The 16,001-nt window shown below is 41.3% G+C and overlaps 1 protein-coding gene across 2 annotated transcripts in view; it reads left to right on the top strand.

Moving 5' to 3' along the window:
• BBS9 (Bardet-Biedl syndrome 9) overlaps positions 1-16,001 on the top strand; it is a 572,961-nt gene that overhangs the window by 139,817 nt on the left and 417,143 nt on the right. For both annotated transcript variants that reach the window (XM_075558202.1, XM_075558200.1), the window contains exon 6: positions 4,952-5,126. In XM_075558202.1, the coding sequence (XP_075414317.1) occupies positions 4,952-5,126 (175 nt within the window). The remainder of the gene's footprint in view (positions 1-4,951; positions 5,127-16,001) is intronic.

The following is a 16,001-nucleotide window of genomic DNA, read 5'->3' as shown; positions in this document are numbered from 1 at the left end:
TGGAGCTGATTAGATTACGTTAGGCCACATCCAGGGGATTACTAGGCTTCCACTGCCAAACTGAAGGGAATCCTGACCCAGCCAAGCTGACACAAAGCTAAGTATCACACTGAGGATGGGAGGAAAGGGAATAGATGGTCAGGAAACAGTCAGTAAGGGAAAGAAACATCAAGGAGACCCTTTTTTGAAGGAAATCTATAAGCAAAAGCAAGGAAGCATGCTCATCAGGATGTGTGTTGGAAATAACAGGCAGTTAGACATTAACACAGCATGCTTAGAAAAAAATATAATAATGTGAGTATTTGCTACCTGCTAGCACGGATTTCCATACATTATTTCACATAATTTTTACAACTGCCGTGTGCAGATAAGGAAGCTTGAGCTCACATAGCTGGTAGTTGGCGCAGCTGAACAATAAACCCAGATTATCTGCATCTAGAGCCAGCCTCTTACACATCGCGGTCAGTTAAGCACTCATCTGCTTATTGTATACCATGTGAAACAGCCAAGATTTCTTGGTGGCTCAAAATTTTTCCAAGCCCAAATTCATTGTAGTATTTGCTAAGGCAGTAGTTCTGAAACATTATCATGCATAACTTGAACATCCCCTGCTGTTCAGTTGATTCTAACTCATAGTGACCTTACAGCACAGAGCACGATTGCTCCAAGTTTGTATATCCTTACAGAAGCAGATTGCTTTGTCACTTTTGCCTCAGAGTGGCTGCTGGGTTTGAATGACAGGCCATCCAACTAGCAGCCCAGATGCTTACCCACTCACCATCACTGCTCCTTCAGCATATTCATGATCCCATAGGACAGAGTAGAATTGCCCCCTTCAGTTTCTGAGCCAACACCACCAAGACTCATTAGAATATATATGGTTTTTAATCTTTAATAAAACCACAATATTATGATCACAAGAAAATTGATAATTCTTTAGTATTATTCTATATGCAGATATATTCACTTTTTTTTTTAGCTGTCCCAATATGTCTTCTGTAGCTGGTTGTTTTTAAGAATCAATGTCTAATCAAGTGAAACTAAGTATTAGGAGGCAGCAATACTGGATGGGTCTTCTGGCTCAGATAAGTAAATACTATTTCTATTTAAAGAGCAGATTTGATTGTTCATCAGAGACTCAACTTAATCTATAGCTTAAGTTAAAAAGAAAAAGTGTATTTATTTCTCATTTAACTTCCTGGAGATAAGATGAGCCAGGCTTGGCAGGGTGTCTCTCTTGTCTTCAGGGATTTCCATCTCCGAGGCACAGATTGCTTCTCCATTCCTACCATTAAGTTGGCGAGAGGATCCGGAGAGTACATAATCCTTTCAGCGGCATGTCTGGAAATTATACACATCACTCTTGCTCCCATTCTCTTGACAAAAACATAATTGCACGCTTACATGTATCTGATAGAGCCCTGGTGGCAGGGTAGTTAAAGCACATGGCTACTAATGGAAAGGTTGGCAGTTCAAACCTACCAGCAACTCTGAGGAAGAAAGATGTAGCTGTGTGCATCCATGTAGGTTTCCAGCCTTGGGACTGGAGCAGTTCTGCTCTGCCATGTAGAGTCGGAATAGCCTCATTGCCCTTGCAAACGTGTGTCTGTGATAAAAAACAAAGCTAAACCGCAGAGGCAGCTGCTGTCAAGGTGATTTTGACTCACAGTGATATTATGTGTGTTGGAGTGGGATGTGCTCCATGGGCTTTTCAGTGGGTGATTTTTAAAGAAACAGATGGCAGGCTTTTCCTCTGAGGTGCCTCATGTAAACTTAATCCTCTAACCTACTGGTTAGTAGCCATGTGCATTACCATTTGCTCTACCCAGTAACTGTGAACATGTGTGCTTTATTCTAGACGCCGTGTGTCTACTGATAACTCAGGGCTGCTATTCCTAAAGGAAGAATGGCCATTCAAGGGCAACAGTTAGCATCTCTGCCCTAAGCTATTTTCGGTTGATAATTCTTCCTTCTATTAGTTTTAAGATTTTTCAACATATTATAACATCTGTTTGATGCAAAGGGGACTACTTGTTCTTCTGCTTGCTGATCCAGGCTGTTGTTCCTTTTGGAACCATTGTGTACTAAGTATTATAGTTGTTCTGACTTCTTCCTTTTATTAGGATATCAGCTGTCACTGATCACAGCTATCAGTACGCCCTTTCCCAACTTTGTCTCATTTGACCGCTCTATTTTCCTTAGACTGAAGGAGTCTTTGTGGTGTAGTGGTTATGAATTGGGTTGTTAAATACAAGGGTAGCAGTTCGAGACCACCAGCTGCTCTGAGGGAGAAAGACGGGGCTTTCTACTCCCGTAAAGTGTTACAGTCTTAGTAATTCAAATGGGGCAGTTCCACCCTCCCCTATAGGGTCACTGTGAATTGGGCATTGACTCAATGGCAGTGAGTTGTTTTCTTTTAAGTTCCTTAGTTATAGTTACTGAGTTATTGTTACTAGGGAAACATCATTTTAAAAATTAGTGTGTGATTTATGTATGTTATGCAGTATTAGAGATTTTCCCCTTTTATCTCTTAACTTTGGAGGGCTTCTAAAAAGTACTCATTTAACAAATGAAAAAACTTTAAGAGTGTCAATAAATTGTTTATGAAAACTACAACTGTTAGACCCACTCACTGCTCTTGAATCCGCCTCGTAGTGCCCTCTAGGAGGCGTTGCTCCTGAGGGTTTTGAGACTGTCAGTCTTTGCCGAAGTAGATGGTCTCGTCTGTCTTTTCTGGGCCAGCTAGTGGGTTCAAACTGCCAACTTGGCAGTTAGCAACCTAATATTTAACACCCCCGTGCCACCTGTCCTCCTTAAAACTGTCAGAACGATAGCCAAAATGAGAATAGTGCCTCATGCGGGACCTGGAAATCGTACCTGTAAAAAGTTTCTATGAAAGACTTTGCCATTATTTCAACTATTAAAGGCATTTGTATACTTCTTCATCTTTGATGGTATGCAGGCCAGGGGAACTTCCAAATAGCAAAGTTCTGACTAGGTAAAGTACTCTTTATTTAAGTGTATCTAGATTGTATCTGACTACATACAAATAGCACAGACACACACAGAAAGACATGCATATAAGCTCACACCCTTTGACATCTCCAATAGTCTAACCAGCTGCCAACAATCTGATTCTCACTTGTGGTGATCCAATGGGGGTCCGACTAGAATGTTAAGAAGTAGATTGCCAGATATTTCTTCCAAGGCACCCGCGAGAGGGCTGGCAGGTCCAGCCTTTTGGTTAGCACCTGTGTGTGCTAATTATTTTCTTCAGGCAAGTACTCCTTTAATAGCACAGTAAGTGATGTTAAAGAAAATAAAACAAAATAAGCTAAGAAACAATAAAAACTCAGCAATTTCAAGACCAACTCTGTATTATGAAAGACACTGAGCATGTGAGAAAAAATTTTAAATAGCATTAATATGAAGGATGCTTTCAAAGAGGTCAGAATGGTTTATATGTGTGTTTAATGAATATTTATTTGCTGAAAGTATTCAGCCTTTAGCATCTGAGACTTTTAGACGTCGATAAACCTACTATATCAACTAAGATGGACTAGCACGGGTTATAGTAATTTCAGCATGTTTTCTTTTATAGAAAAGCCTCATTTCAATGTTTTCTTTTAAAAATTTGTTCAACCATTATTTTTTTTTTAACAGAGTTTGGCACGCGAGCCGCCAGTTTTCTGCCCAACCATTCTTATCCATATATCTGGATAAGAATACCTTATGTTTTTATGCAATCTGGTTTCTTTTTGTGCACAGCAACTCTAGATTTCAGTCTTCAGGTATACTGTACCTAAGATCAGTAATGAGATGCAGGGTAATAAAAATAGTTACTGTCGGACTTTCTGTATTTAAGAGTTAGTACAGGCTGGAGATATGAAATTAATGATAAGGTTGGTTTTGATTTAGTCATTAAAGAGTAGGTTAATTTTTCTCTGACACAGTTGTTTCATATGCAATACATCATAGGATGTACTACTTACAGTAGCAGACCGTGATACATTCTAGGCACCTGATCTTTTGAGGAGACCTTGTGGTGTAGTAGGTTATGCACTGAACGGCTAACAACAAGGTCAGTGGTTGGAGCCCATCACCTGCTCTGAGGGAACCCAGAGGGGCGATTCTACCCTGTTCTAAATGGCTTCACAAAGAGCCTTGATGGCACAGTGGGTTAAGCATTGTGCTGCTAACCACAAGGTTGGTGGTTCAAACTCACCAGAAAAAGATGAGATTTTTGTAAAGTCTTGGAAACTCTAAGGGCAGTTCTTCTTTGTCCCATAGGGTCCCAATGAGCTGGACTTGAATTGACGACAGATCTTTGGGGTATACCATACTTAATACCAATTATTGTTATCATTTCAGTATATTTTAAGACTATGAATATCATAGTCAATATAACAGACTGATAGTAGAAACGACTTCAAAATCAGTTTATAGGATGATAAACTCCCAACATGTTGAGCACTGTGATTTGTTTGAAACTGGTTCCTCCTAAAGGCCTATGGGTTTGGTCTATTGAGTTTGACTGATGAAACCAGCGTTTGAAAGTACAAACCCAGCATACTGTGACGTAGAAATTGTGCCCCACGAGGGACAGATTGTGTTATGTTTCCACATTTGGAAAAGGTGGCATTTGACAAGGAATTCTGCTTGCTCACAGAAATCATCCCTGGTTGAGTGCTATTGGCAGGCGTTAAATGAAAACAAATGTACTTAAACTATAGACATCTTTCCTTTGGGTAATCTAAAGATTGCTAGAGGTCTGCGTACCGATGTACACTATAACATGACAGCTTCATCAATTTGTAATTTTAAATTTACCCATTTTCCTCCTTCAAGAAAGTTAACCACCAATTTTTGTGCGCATGTGAAGTGAAAAATTAACATTTTTCTATTTATAAAACCACATGTGTAATTCCTCTTTTTTTAAAACTCTTTTTAGGTCGAGATTTAATTTGCATACAGTCCATGGACGGGATGCTTATGGTGTTTGAGCAGGAGAGCTATGCTTTTGGGCGATTTCTCCCTGGTTCCCTGCTGCCAGGCCCTCTAGCTTACAGTTCTCGTACGGACTCCTTCATTACGGTCTCTTCCTGCCGACAAGTGGAGAGTTACAAGTAAGCTCACCTGCTAAATCCTGGATGTCATTATGATTTTTGCTGTGTGGGTGATGCTGGGGTGAAAGTGTCAGGATGCTGAGCAACAGGGTCTGCGGTTTCAGCTTGGTGGAACTGGTGCTCCGAGGGAGCAAGCTGTGATAGTCTGCTTGCACAAAGACGCTCGTGTCCTTGATGGAGATCCCTGCACTGAGGGCTATGCCACGACAGGCGTGCCCTAACTGCCTTGGGGAAGCACCAGGACCAATATTGTAAGCTCATCTGTCTAACTTAACGCGTCTGTCTCAATCATGGTCCTAATCATGGTCCTTGATTCTGTTCAGTCGGTAACTAGGATGTATTGATCTCCTGCCAACCATGTTTTTGTGACACATTTCTTTGGCTTCTCGAACCTTTTCAAAGTGCTTTCAAGTTCATCAAACCTTTGGCCATTCTGACCTTGAGCTAATGGTCTCCCTCTTCCGGATAAGTCTTTGTAGTTCTCTTGTCCTTGTATCATTTAAGACTTAATAAATATTCTCTTCAAAAAAAAGGAGAGAATGGAGTGAAATAAAGACGTTTCAAATCCACCCCCACCCCCCCAAGAAAGATGAACAACTTAGAAACTCTATAGGGCAGTTCTACTCCATCCTATAGGTCACTCCATGGCAGTGGGTTTGGTTCTTTGTTTTGTCGCTGATCTATTCTTTTCCACAAAGAACTCGAGTATTACAAAGGAATAAGATTCGACTTAGAGCTGACCATGATGTATTTAGAAAACATTTGAAAGGCAGTGTAATGTAGTGCTTTTGGAAAGAGACAAGTGTGAGTTAGAATCTTGTTTCTGTAACTAACATCTATGTGATGGTCAGTGCCCTTGATCCTTAACCTAACCTAACCTAACCTAACCTAACCTAGCCTAACCTAACCTAACCTAACCTAACCTAACCTAACCTAACCTAACCTAACCTAACCTAACCCCAACCTAACCTAACCTAACCTAACCCCACCCCAAACTAACCTAACCTAACCCTCACCTCGCCTCGCCTCACCTCACCTCACCTAACCTAACCCCAACCTAACCTAACCTAACCTCAACCTCAACCCTAACCTAACGTAACCTAGCCTTAACCCCAACCTAACCTAACCAAACCTAACCGAACCCTCACCTAACCCTCGCCGCCTCGCCTCGCCTCACCTCACCTCACCTCACCTCACTTAACCCTGTTGAATCAATTCTTCCATGGCATCTCGGAATGGATCTGAAGCACCAGCCTCAGGATGATCGCCGTGGACTTACCGTTTGCGCACCACCGAGGCACTCACTTCTCTGGAGGATAATAATGTCTATTTTGACAAGTTTGTTACTCTCTTACATGAGATAATCAAGACAATCAAGATCAAGTTGCTAGCCCTTAGAAAATGCTCTGTAATTACGGTCACTGTTCCCCAATATAATAAACAATGTGCAATAAAATAAGTCAGACACAAGAGGTACTTAATAGAATGATTTTATAATAAAAAAGTATGTGTGCACCATAGGAAAATTACTGGTAAGAAACACTAGGAGTCTTATTACGAAAGTTAATTGTTTTTTAAAAAGACAATCATACTAGAGGTAAAGTGTGCAAATAATCTGTGGAAAACTGTTTATATATTTTTTTCTGGAAATTGTTTTTGATTTTGGTGGATTCTGTTTGGGAGAGATTTTTTTCACCCTTCCACCCGCTAAATTTCAATACATTTGAGGTTTGGAATTTTTGAAGGGTATGTTTTTTGGTTGGAAGAGCAATTAGGGAAAATAAAAATCAATGCTGGGAAAAGAAATTTACTTGGAAGCGTTTGGTATATTCAGTAATTTTATTGTTGTTATCTTACTGATGGCAGCATTTCAAACTTTAAACTTTTAAGCAACACATCATTACAGCTTTTTGGTATTATTTTTGGCCACATGATCTCTCCCAAGGCTAGAAGAAAATATAAATTCATCAGGCAACAGCTGTAAATTTTTATCTTCAGTTTTTAATATTGGATGTATAGTAGGTTAGTGCAGTTTTTTCCCTTTGCAAGTGGCAATTTACCTTTTGTGAATTATTGCTAAGGCATTCAGGAGTCAAAACCCTAAAAGTAAGCAACTATTTATGAGTAAGCTGATGTCAGACTGATGGGCGCAGTGTATCACTATGTCGTGTCCCTCCCATAATTCTTACAGTGCCTGTCCACAGGAGATGGATGACTTGTGACAATGCTACTGGTAATAAATAAAGTGTCATATTTATTTGGAGAGGTTGGGAAAAATAATGGGATAACATATTCACGCCTGCCAAATCTTTTGCAATATTGAGGAGATCTGCTTTTCAACTCTGCACAGTCCTGTGATATTGCGAGTGCTACCCGAGAGAGGTCACAATTCAAAGACGGCAGTGCTCCATGACTCACCCTTTGACAGGTGCTTTGGGATTAATTTGGTAGTAACGCCAGCAGTGACGGGGAGAGGAAGCCAGGTGGAGGTGCCCTTATCATCTGAATTTAACCTCACACAAGTCGGCACTGTCTTCAACGTGTGAATTCTCCAACGCACCCATCCAGTCAGTTCATCTTCACCTAGGACTAAAAAGTGCACACTGACTTATGAAATCACGATAATCAAGAGGATTTATAACATTAAATCGTGTGTTCTACCTCATGTATGCCTTTAAGTTTAATAGAGAGTATTAAATGATAATTACTGGTACAAGGTAGGACGGGAGAAAGCATGAACAGTGCAGTTTTGTTATTTTGAAGGCTTCATTAAATCTATCCATAATCAGAAAATAGAATGTAATCAGTTAATAGATTAGGCTTATAAGATAATATATTTTCACTTGTAATATGAATATTTAATTACTTTGAAACCAGCTGAATTATACTCAACTGTGAACTAACAAAACTGTGGACGTCAAGCTTTAGCTTGCCCAAGAATCACCTGGGCATACTGCACCTCCCCAGCAGATTTTGAGTGAATAGATTTAGGGATAAGCCCCAGAACTTGTCATTGTAAACACATATTCCAGTTGATCCTCATTCAGAGCCACACTGCGAGTGTTGCTTTTCTTTTGAAGTGAGAATGGTTTGCCCTTTTTGGCAGGGGTGGGGGCGGGGGATGGATAGGCTTTGTTACTACCACTCTCTTGGCCATGTGTGCCCAAAGTGTGGATATCTTCAAGTCTCCTTTAATTTGTTATTCAGTCTTTGCTTCCTCATTTTATAGTTTTAGGTCTTTATTTTGTCATTTTGATTTCTTTTTTAAATAATTGAATCATTTTATTGGGGGCTTGTACAATTCTTATTACAATACACACATACATCCATTGTGTCAAGCATTTTTGTATATTTGTTTCCCTCATCATTCTCAAAGCATTTGCTTTCTATTCAAGCCCTTGGGATCAGTTCCTCATTTTCTCCCTCCCTCCCCTCTCCTCTCTTCCTTATGAATCCTTGATAATTTATAAATTATTATTATTTTGTCATATCTCATACCGTCCGACCTCTCCTTTCACCCACTTTTCTGCTGTCCATCCCCCAGGGAGGAGGTTATATGTAGATCTTTGTGATTGGTTCCCCCTTTCCACCCCACCTTCCCTCCACCATCCAGGTACTGCCACTCTCAGCACTGGTCCTGAAGGGATCATCTGTCCTGGATTCCCTGTGTTTCCAGTTCCTGTCTGTACCAGCCTACATCCTCTGGTCCAGCCGGACTTATAAGGTAGAATTGGGATCATGATAGTGGAGGGGTGGGGAAGAAGAAGCATTCAAGAACTAGAGGAAAATTGTATGTTTCATCATTACTACACTGCACCCTGATTGGCTAGTCTTCTCCACGTGGCCCTTCTGCAAGGGGATGTCCAATTTCCCACAGATGGGCCCTGGGTTCCCACTCTGCACTCCTCTTCATTCATAATGCTAAGACTTTTTTGGTCTTTGATGCCTGATACGTGACCCCTTTGACGCCTCGTGATCTCACAGCCCAGTCCTACTCATGTACATTCTTTTTTTTTCACAGGAGAAAAGCTTGTAGTTAGTTCAGGGATCATTTGCTGGCCCTTAGGAGCGTTTTCCAGTCCAGTCTGTTGGGGCACCATGCCCTGGCCCCAAAGTCCACTTTCAGCATTCCCTGGGGACCTTGCCACTCCATTCCCTTGCTGTTCCGCTGCACTCCCCCAGTGCATGTACATTCTTTTGAGATTCTTCTTTGAGGCAGAGTCAATTCTGTTGTCCATTAAAACTAGAATTTCTTGCTCTGATTTCCAGGTTTTTTTTACTTCTCTGGTGTGGATTTTTAGATTTGGAAGACACTTTACAATTCACCTTCTAGATATATTTCATGAGTCAGAATTGAATCCATGGCAACCAACTGCAACAACATTAACAACAAGATCTATTACTACTTTTAACACCGAGTTTTGCCCAATACCATCTATTGCCTTCTTGTATTGTACCAAAGTAGGAGCCCTCACAGCACAGTGGTTACCTATTGGGCTGCTAACTTCAAAGTCAGCAGTTCAAAGCTACCAGTCGCTTTACAGGAGAAAGATGGGGCGTTCTACTCCTATAAAGAATTAGAGTGTCAGAATTCCAGAGGGGCAATTCTACCCTGTTCTATAGGGTCTCTATGAGTCAGAATTGACTCATGACAGTGAATTTGGTTTACTGTAATACAATATTCCAGAGTATTCTTTGTAAATCCAGGTTCTTAAAAGCATCTTAACGATTTATAAAGAATTACATAATAACTGCTTAGAACAATATTCAGTAGAGTTTTTGTCTGATTTTCAAAAATATTCTCAAACTTTATTAATACTCAAATAAAAGCATTGGTCATATCATCAAAACAGGACTTGTTTTCCTTACAAAAGCAACATGTATAATGCTATAAAAGAGCTATGCAAAAGTTATGAGTGAATTAGTTAATATCATTCCATTGCATCAATTCAGTAATTTTGGTGCCTTTTCTCATCAAACTGATGGATTAATCTCCAATTCAAATACATTTATGTAAAATTAAAAAATATATCTAGATTTAAAAAATCTGGTCACTGACTGAATAGCTCATTTAATCAACAACATAATCATTCATTCAGCAAACAGCTTCAAGAGGCTTTTCTGTGCTGTACACTATGCAAGGTACTAGAAATACAATGAAGCAAACACACACACACACACACACACAGTTTGAAACAGCCAGCCAGACACTTCATGGAAGAAAGACATGACTTTGTATGCCTGTGAAGAGTTACAATCATGGAAACTCACAGGGGCAGTTCTATCCTGCTCTGTAGGGTTGCTATGAGTCAGCATTGAGTCAATGCTAGTGAATTGAGTTGATTAAGTCATAGCATTTTAATTTTCCTTCTGCCTAGCTCAGTCAACAGTGGATAGATAGATAGATAGATAGATAGATAGATAGATAGATAGATAGATGGATACCAGCACTAAGGTATAGCTGTCAAAACTCAAACACTCAAACTCATTGCCATCGAGTCAATTCAAGTTCATGAGGACCCTAATTACTTCGCTGACAGGTAGAGGTAGAGTCGATGCTGACACATAGTGACCCTTTGTGACCAGGGCTCCTAGGACAACCCTAATAAGTACTTAATGAATGCTTATCGGAAACAAAACAAAATAAAAACAAGCCCTGTCTCTTGCCCTCCAGCAGTCTTCAACAAGTGTGGGAGACTGCCAATCACTCTGCTCTTTCGGTTCAGTATGGGACATGGCACAGTAGAGCTTTGTGTGCGATGCTGGGTGCCTGGAGGTGGGATCTATCAGTTAAACTGGGGTTTAACTGGGGTTTCCTGGTGGCATAGGAAGTGGGTTCAGTACCTGGCTCCCAACCAAGAGATTGGTGGTTCGAACCCACTAGCCACTCCATGGGAGAATGTTGTGGCAGTCATTCCGTAAAGACCACAGCCCAGGAACCCCCTGGAGCAGTTTTGCCCTGTCCTATGGGGCCAAGGTGAGTCCATATGAATTGACTTCTATGGCAGCGGGTCGGTTTTGGGGGCCTTGAAGAAGTAGATAGACTACATGGGTTAGTTTCTCTCCTTTCTGTTTTCTAACTCCCCTGCCACTCCAGCAACAGCTCCTGATACACTGAGCAAGTGATATCGTCATTTAATAAGTACTTAGAGATGTATCTGCGGACTTTAATGGACGAGTTACAAACAATGGACTGTGATGCTCTGGACGAACGGAAATGCTTGGTGCTCTCTGTATGTGTGAAGGGCTTGTGCTCCCTTCTTTTTCCCAGGCTAATCCCATGTCTGAAACACCCCTCTCGTCATAAAAAATTATGTCTGAGGCCTCCCTGGACCCCTTCAGGTCTCCCGTGGTCCAGCCTCCTCCATCTCCGTTCTCTAGTAGGTTTTCGAGGCGACCCGTAGAACTAGTCACACTGTCGCTGCTAATCGCTCGCTGGTTTTTCTCCTTGACGAGCCCCATTGCTCTGAGAGTGGGATTTTTATATCCCAGAAAGTGCCCAGCACTGTAGAGTCGGCACACAATGAAGAGTCACTGAAGGAGCAAACGTGTACAACAAAAACCTCTACTTTGTTGCTGGCGCCCTTCACTGAAAACGACTCTCCTGTGTGTCATCAAGTATGTTTGAGTGATAGTTGAAATGAACGTGGCCATGCTTCATGTCCTGAATATCCATTTCCAGTAAAGCTCTCCAGGTGACATCGCCAGGCTCCACACTCTCCTGGTACCACACTGAGAGTGACAACTATGTTTCATTTGAAACCAAATGACTTTGGAACGTTGATTTTGTGTGCTCTGTGGCACTTGAATCCATATTTTAGTCACTTGGTGCTATATTTACGATGTGATAGGAAAGAGCACTAAATTATAGGGTACAGTTTGTCATTGGTGCTCCCCAGGACTTGTGGTTTTAAACATTTGTGGCTCTTGGGTCAAAAAGCACCTCTGTTCACCCCAGCTTACTGTAGTTGTGATTAGTGCATTCCCGGTCTGAGAAACACCCAGGACACGCTTTCATAAATTCTTGTTGCATGGAGTCTGATTATTCTTTCAGCAATGTCAACATGGGAGTTTTATTCTTTAGCTTATATCTTGGCACACTTAAGGGTTAAAAAAAACCCTGGGTGTTTTCTTTATTTCAAAATTGCTAAGTCGACTTGAAATGGTTTGGTTTTAGAGCTAGAGTTTCATGTATATTGGTGATCACAGAGTCGAGAAAGAACTTTAAGAGAGGCGCCATTTTAAGTTTGGCATCATTGACACGTACTGTCATTTATGTTTAAGGAACAAATCACTCTTCTGAGTCATCTTCCGGGAAGATGGATTCCAGACCTGGATTTGGAAATCAGAAGTTAGTTTTGGCCATATTTATGCCTGGTGTTTTGATGTTACGGAGAACCGAAACCAAACTCACTGCCATCGAGTCAATGCCGACTCATAGAGACCCTATAGGACAGGGTAGAATTGCCCCTGTAAATTTCTGAGAATGTAACTCTTCATAGGAGTACAAAGCCCATCTTTTTCCCTTGCAGCAGCTGGTGGTTTTGAACTACAGACCCGGAGGTTAGCAGCCCACCACAGCCTCTATCCCTCTTGAACTCCTTGAGGTCACTTTAGGGGCTCCCTTATTTCTCAGATGAGATAGGAACTCTTTGTAGTTACACGAGACCCGTGAAACGATTCAAGGGGCTCTGGAATTTTGCAGCAATGTTGTTAATCTCCGTATCATCCTCCACTTGGTGGGTGTCTGCAGGAAATAAGCAGCCACTGTACCATTAAGTGCCTGTGCCGGAGCCCCAGCAGGATCAGCTCTGAGCTGACATCTTATCAGCAGTGTATGCTCCACCTGCTACTGTGAATGGGGAAGGTGAAGCAGTGCGAGTCAGAGGTGGGAATACACGGTCTTATTCTTTGGCATTTGGGGATGCATGGCCATCGTGAAAGTCATCAGTCTCACTGCAGCTGCCTGTGGGGTTTTTTTTAGCATGGTTTTTCAAGGCTGTTTGCGATCTTTGCCCTCCTACCTTTTCCTTTTCTTTTCCCATGATTCATCCTCCCCATCTCCCAAGCTTCTCTCCCAGACTTCTGCCCTGGCCTTTCATGTCTCCTGTTATGTGCCTTTGCATGTGCGATTTAGCTTTACCGAGAGTGCCTCTTTCCTTAGGAGCGGCCTGGTGAATTCTCACCCGTCCTTTACAATCTAGGCCCCCTCCCCTGCCCCACTTACTTATTGCTGCCACTGGGCCCCCTGGGTCCTTTGTACGCAAAATGAAACAAAACAAAACAGAACAGAACCCAAACCAGATGCCGTGGAGCCAGGTTGGACCCATGGGGATCCCATGTGCCAGTGGTACTGTGCTCTGCAGGGTTTTTCATGGCTGATGTTAGGAGAGATATCTTCAACCTGTCTTCTGAAGTGCCCCTGGATACTGTCACCTGCCAACTCTCTCGTTACCAGTCAAACATGTTACTAGTTTCATCCCCCAAGGACTCCTAGGTACCATGTATACCATCTACAACTCAGTGCTGAATACAATCAATTCTGACTCATGGAGACTCCCTGGGAGAGAGCAGAACTGCCCTCGTGGGTTTCCGAGACTGCGAGTCATGACAGGAGTAGAAAGCCCCATCTTTCTCCCTTGCAGCGGCAACTGGTGGTTTCGAATTGCTGACCTGATACTTAGCGGCCCAACTCATAGCCCACTATTATCACTCGGGCTCCCTGGTACAGGCCACTCTGAGTCACACTTTGTCATTACTTGGGGAAGTCCGGGAGTGCAGACCAAGGAGGTCGTTATTTCCCCTCTAGTGCCTGTGCTTGTATCAGATTCCCAGTGATGTTTATTGAACGAATTATACATGTTAAATTTTCAGATTAAAGCGAAGATTTATTTTCTTGAATGCTTTGCAGAATCAATCAGAATTCATAGTCATTCTGTATCCAGTTGAACTTGGGCATTTAAGCAATGGATTGTTACAGATCAAGAGAAGAAAAGCATGCTTTTAGGGTTGGCATATGTTTTGCATATTTAGTGCTGTGATTACAGAAATACCTTAAGTGAATGGCTTTAGAAAACGGAAATTTATTCTCTCATAGTTCAGGAGAATAGCAGTCCAAATTCAGGGTGTCTGTTTTTGGGGAAAGCTTCTCACTGCTGGACTCGGGGAGGATCCTTGCTTCCTTTCAAGATCTGTGGGCTTGGCATCCCTTGAAAACCTCCAGATGTCTTGACGTCAAACTTTCCCTGGATCCAGGAGGTTCACAGCCCGAGAAGCATGGTGCCAAAGGATACACTCTTTTCCTGGCTCTTCTTTCTTGGTGATATTGAGGTCCCTCTGCTTGGTTTGTTTGTTGAATCACTTTTAGATCTCAAAATAGATTCAAGATACCATCTAATCCCTTAGATTCTATCCTGTCACTAATCCCACCGCATTAGAGGTTCAAGTTTCTGAACCATAGGATAATTATGTCAGATCACAAAATGGAGGACAATGACATAATACTGAGAATCATGGCCCAGTAAAGTTGACATATGTGTTAGGGCGCCGTTCAATCTATAATAGTATATGATATTTCAAGATCATGATGTATTTCAATGCTTTTTAAAGTTTGCCATATTACCTTCATTCTTGTAGGTCACTGGTTTTTATGCTATCAGACATTCTCCTCTTAAAATAAAAATTATTGGGGGCTCATACAACTCATCACAATCCATTCATCCAACTCATAGCGGCCCGATAGGACCATCCTTGTGGCTTTCCAAGACTGTAACTGTACAGTCCTGTGGAGTGGCTGGTGATTTCAAACTGCTGACCTTTGTGGCTAACAACCCAGTGCATAACCACTATACCACCAGGGCTCCCTTCTATTATCCTCTTAGGCAGTATGAAATGTCTGAATTTCCCTCTTAGGTATTTTGATCCAATAAGAAAGAAAGGAATTTATGAATCTGATGTTAGAGTAAGATTATTATGAGGATAACAGACAATTGTTTAGTGCACCAGTACCCTGATGACCCAGTGGTTCAGCACTCGGCTGCTAACCCGAAAGCTGGCTCTTCAAATCCAACGAGGCGGTCTGTGAAAGATGTGGCAGTCCGCTCTACCAGGATGCACAGCCGCTGAACCCCTTATGGCAGTTTTATCCTGTTGTGTAGGTTCAGTATGAGTTGCAATCAACAGAAGAATAATACATTTGTTTTACTTTTGGTTTGAATTAATATATCATTAATTATGGAAATGTAAAGTTTATGGGCTAGATTAATCATTTCAAGATTGACTGGTACTAGGAATTGTTTATAAGAGTTATTATGATTAAATTTTATTATTGAAACAAGCTATAAAATGCTTACAGAAAGTCATAATATACATTATTGAGAATTTATTACTTATGGCATATCAATGACTAAATAATTGCCATTTATCTATATATGAATCTGTACCTGTCAGTCTATGAATCCATAATTAAGCATAAAACATACCAAGTAGTATACTAGGCACTATTATAAATCATGCTAAAAGATTTAACAATGATTAGGTTAGCAATTATTATTATTTTACAGATGAGAAAAATAAGACACACTAATTAATTTGTCAAAATTCTCCTGCTTTTGGACCCCTGGTGAGGTAATGATTATGATTTGGGTTGCTAATGGAAAGGTCAGCCGTTCAAAACCACCTGCTGCTTCACAGGTGAAAGCCTATCCACTGCCTTGAAGCTTTATGTTCTCAGAAACTCACCGAACCTATACTGTTGCTATGAATTGGAGTTAACTGGACGGCAGTGAGTTTTTTTGGAGTAGGCTATTTATTTACCTGGGAATGAGACTCAGGTTTTGTTGTTCCCAAAGCTTTATGTATTCACAAGCCCTACTA

The sequence above is a fragment of the Tenrec ecaudatus genome, chromosome 9, assembly GCF_050624435.1.
Source record: "Tenrec ecaudatus isolate mTenEca1 chromosome 9, mTenEca1.hap1, whole genome shotgun sequence".
NCBI classification, from domain to species: Eukaryota; Metazoa; Chordata; class Mammalia; order Afrosoricida; family Tenrecidae; genus Tenrec; species Tenrec ecaudatus.
Note: the sequence above shows the minus strand (reverse complement) of the source record. Positions and strands in the feature narration are given on the sequence as shown.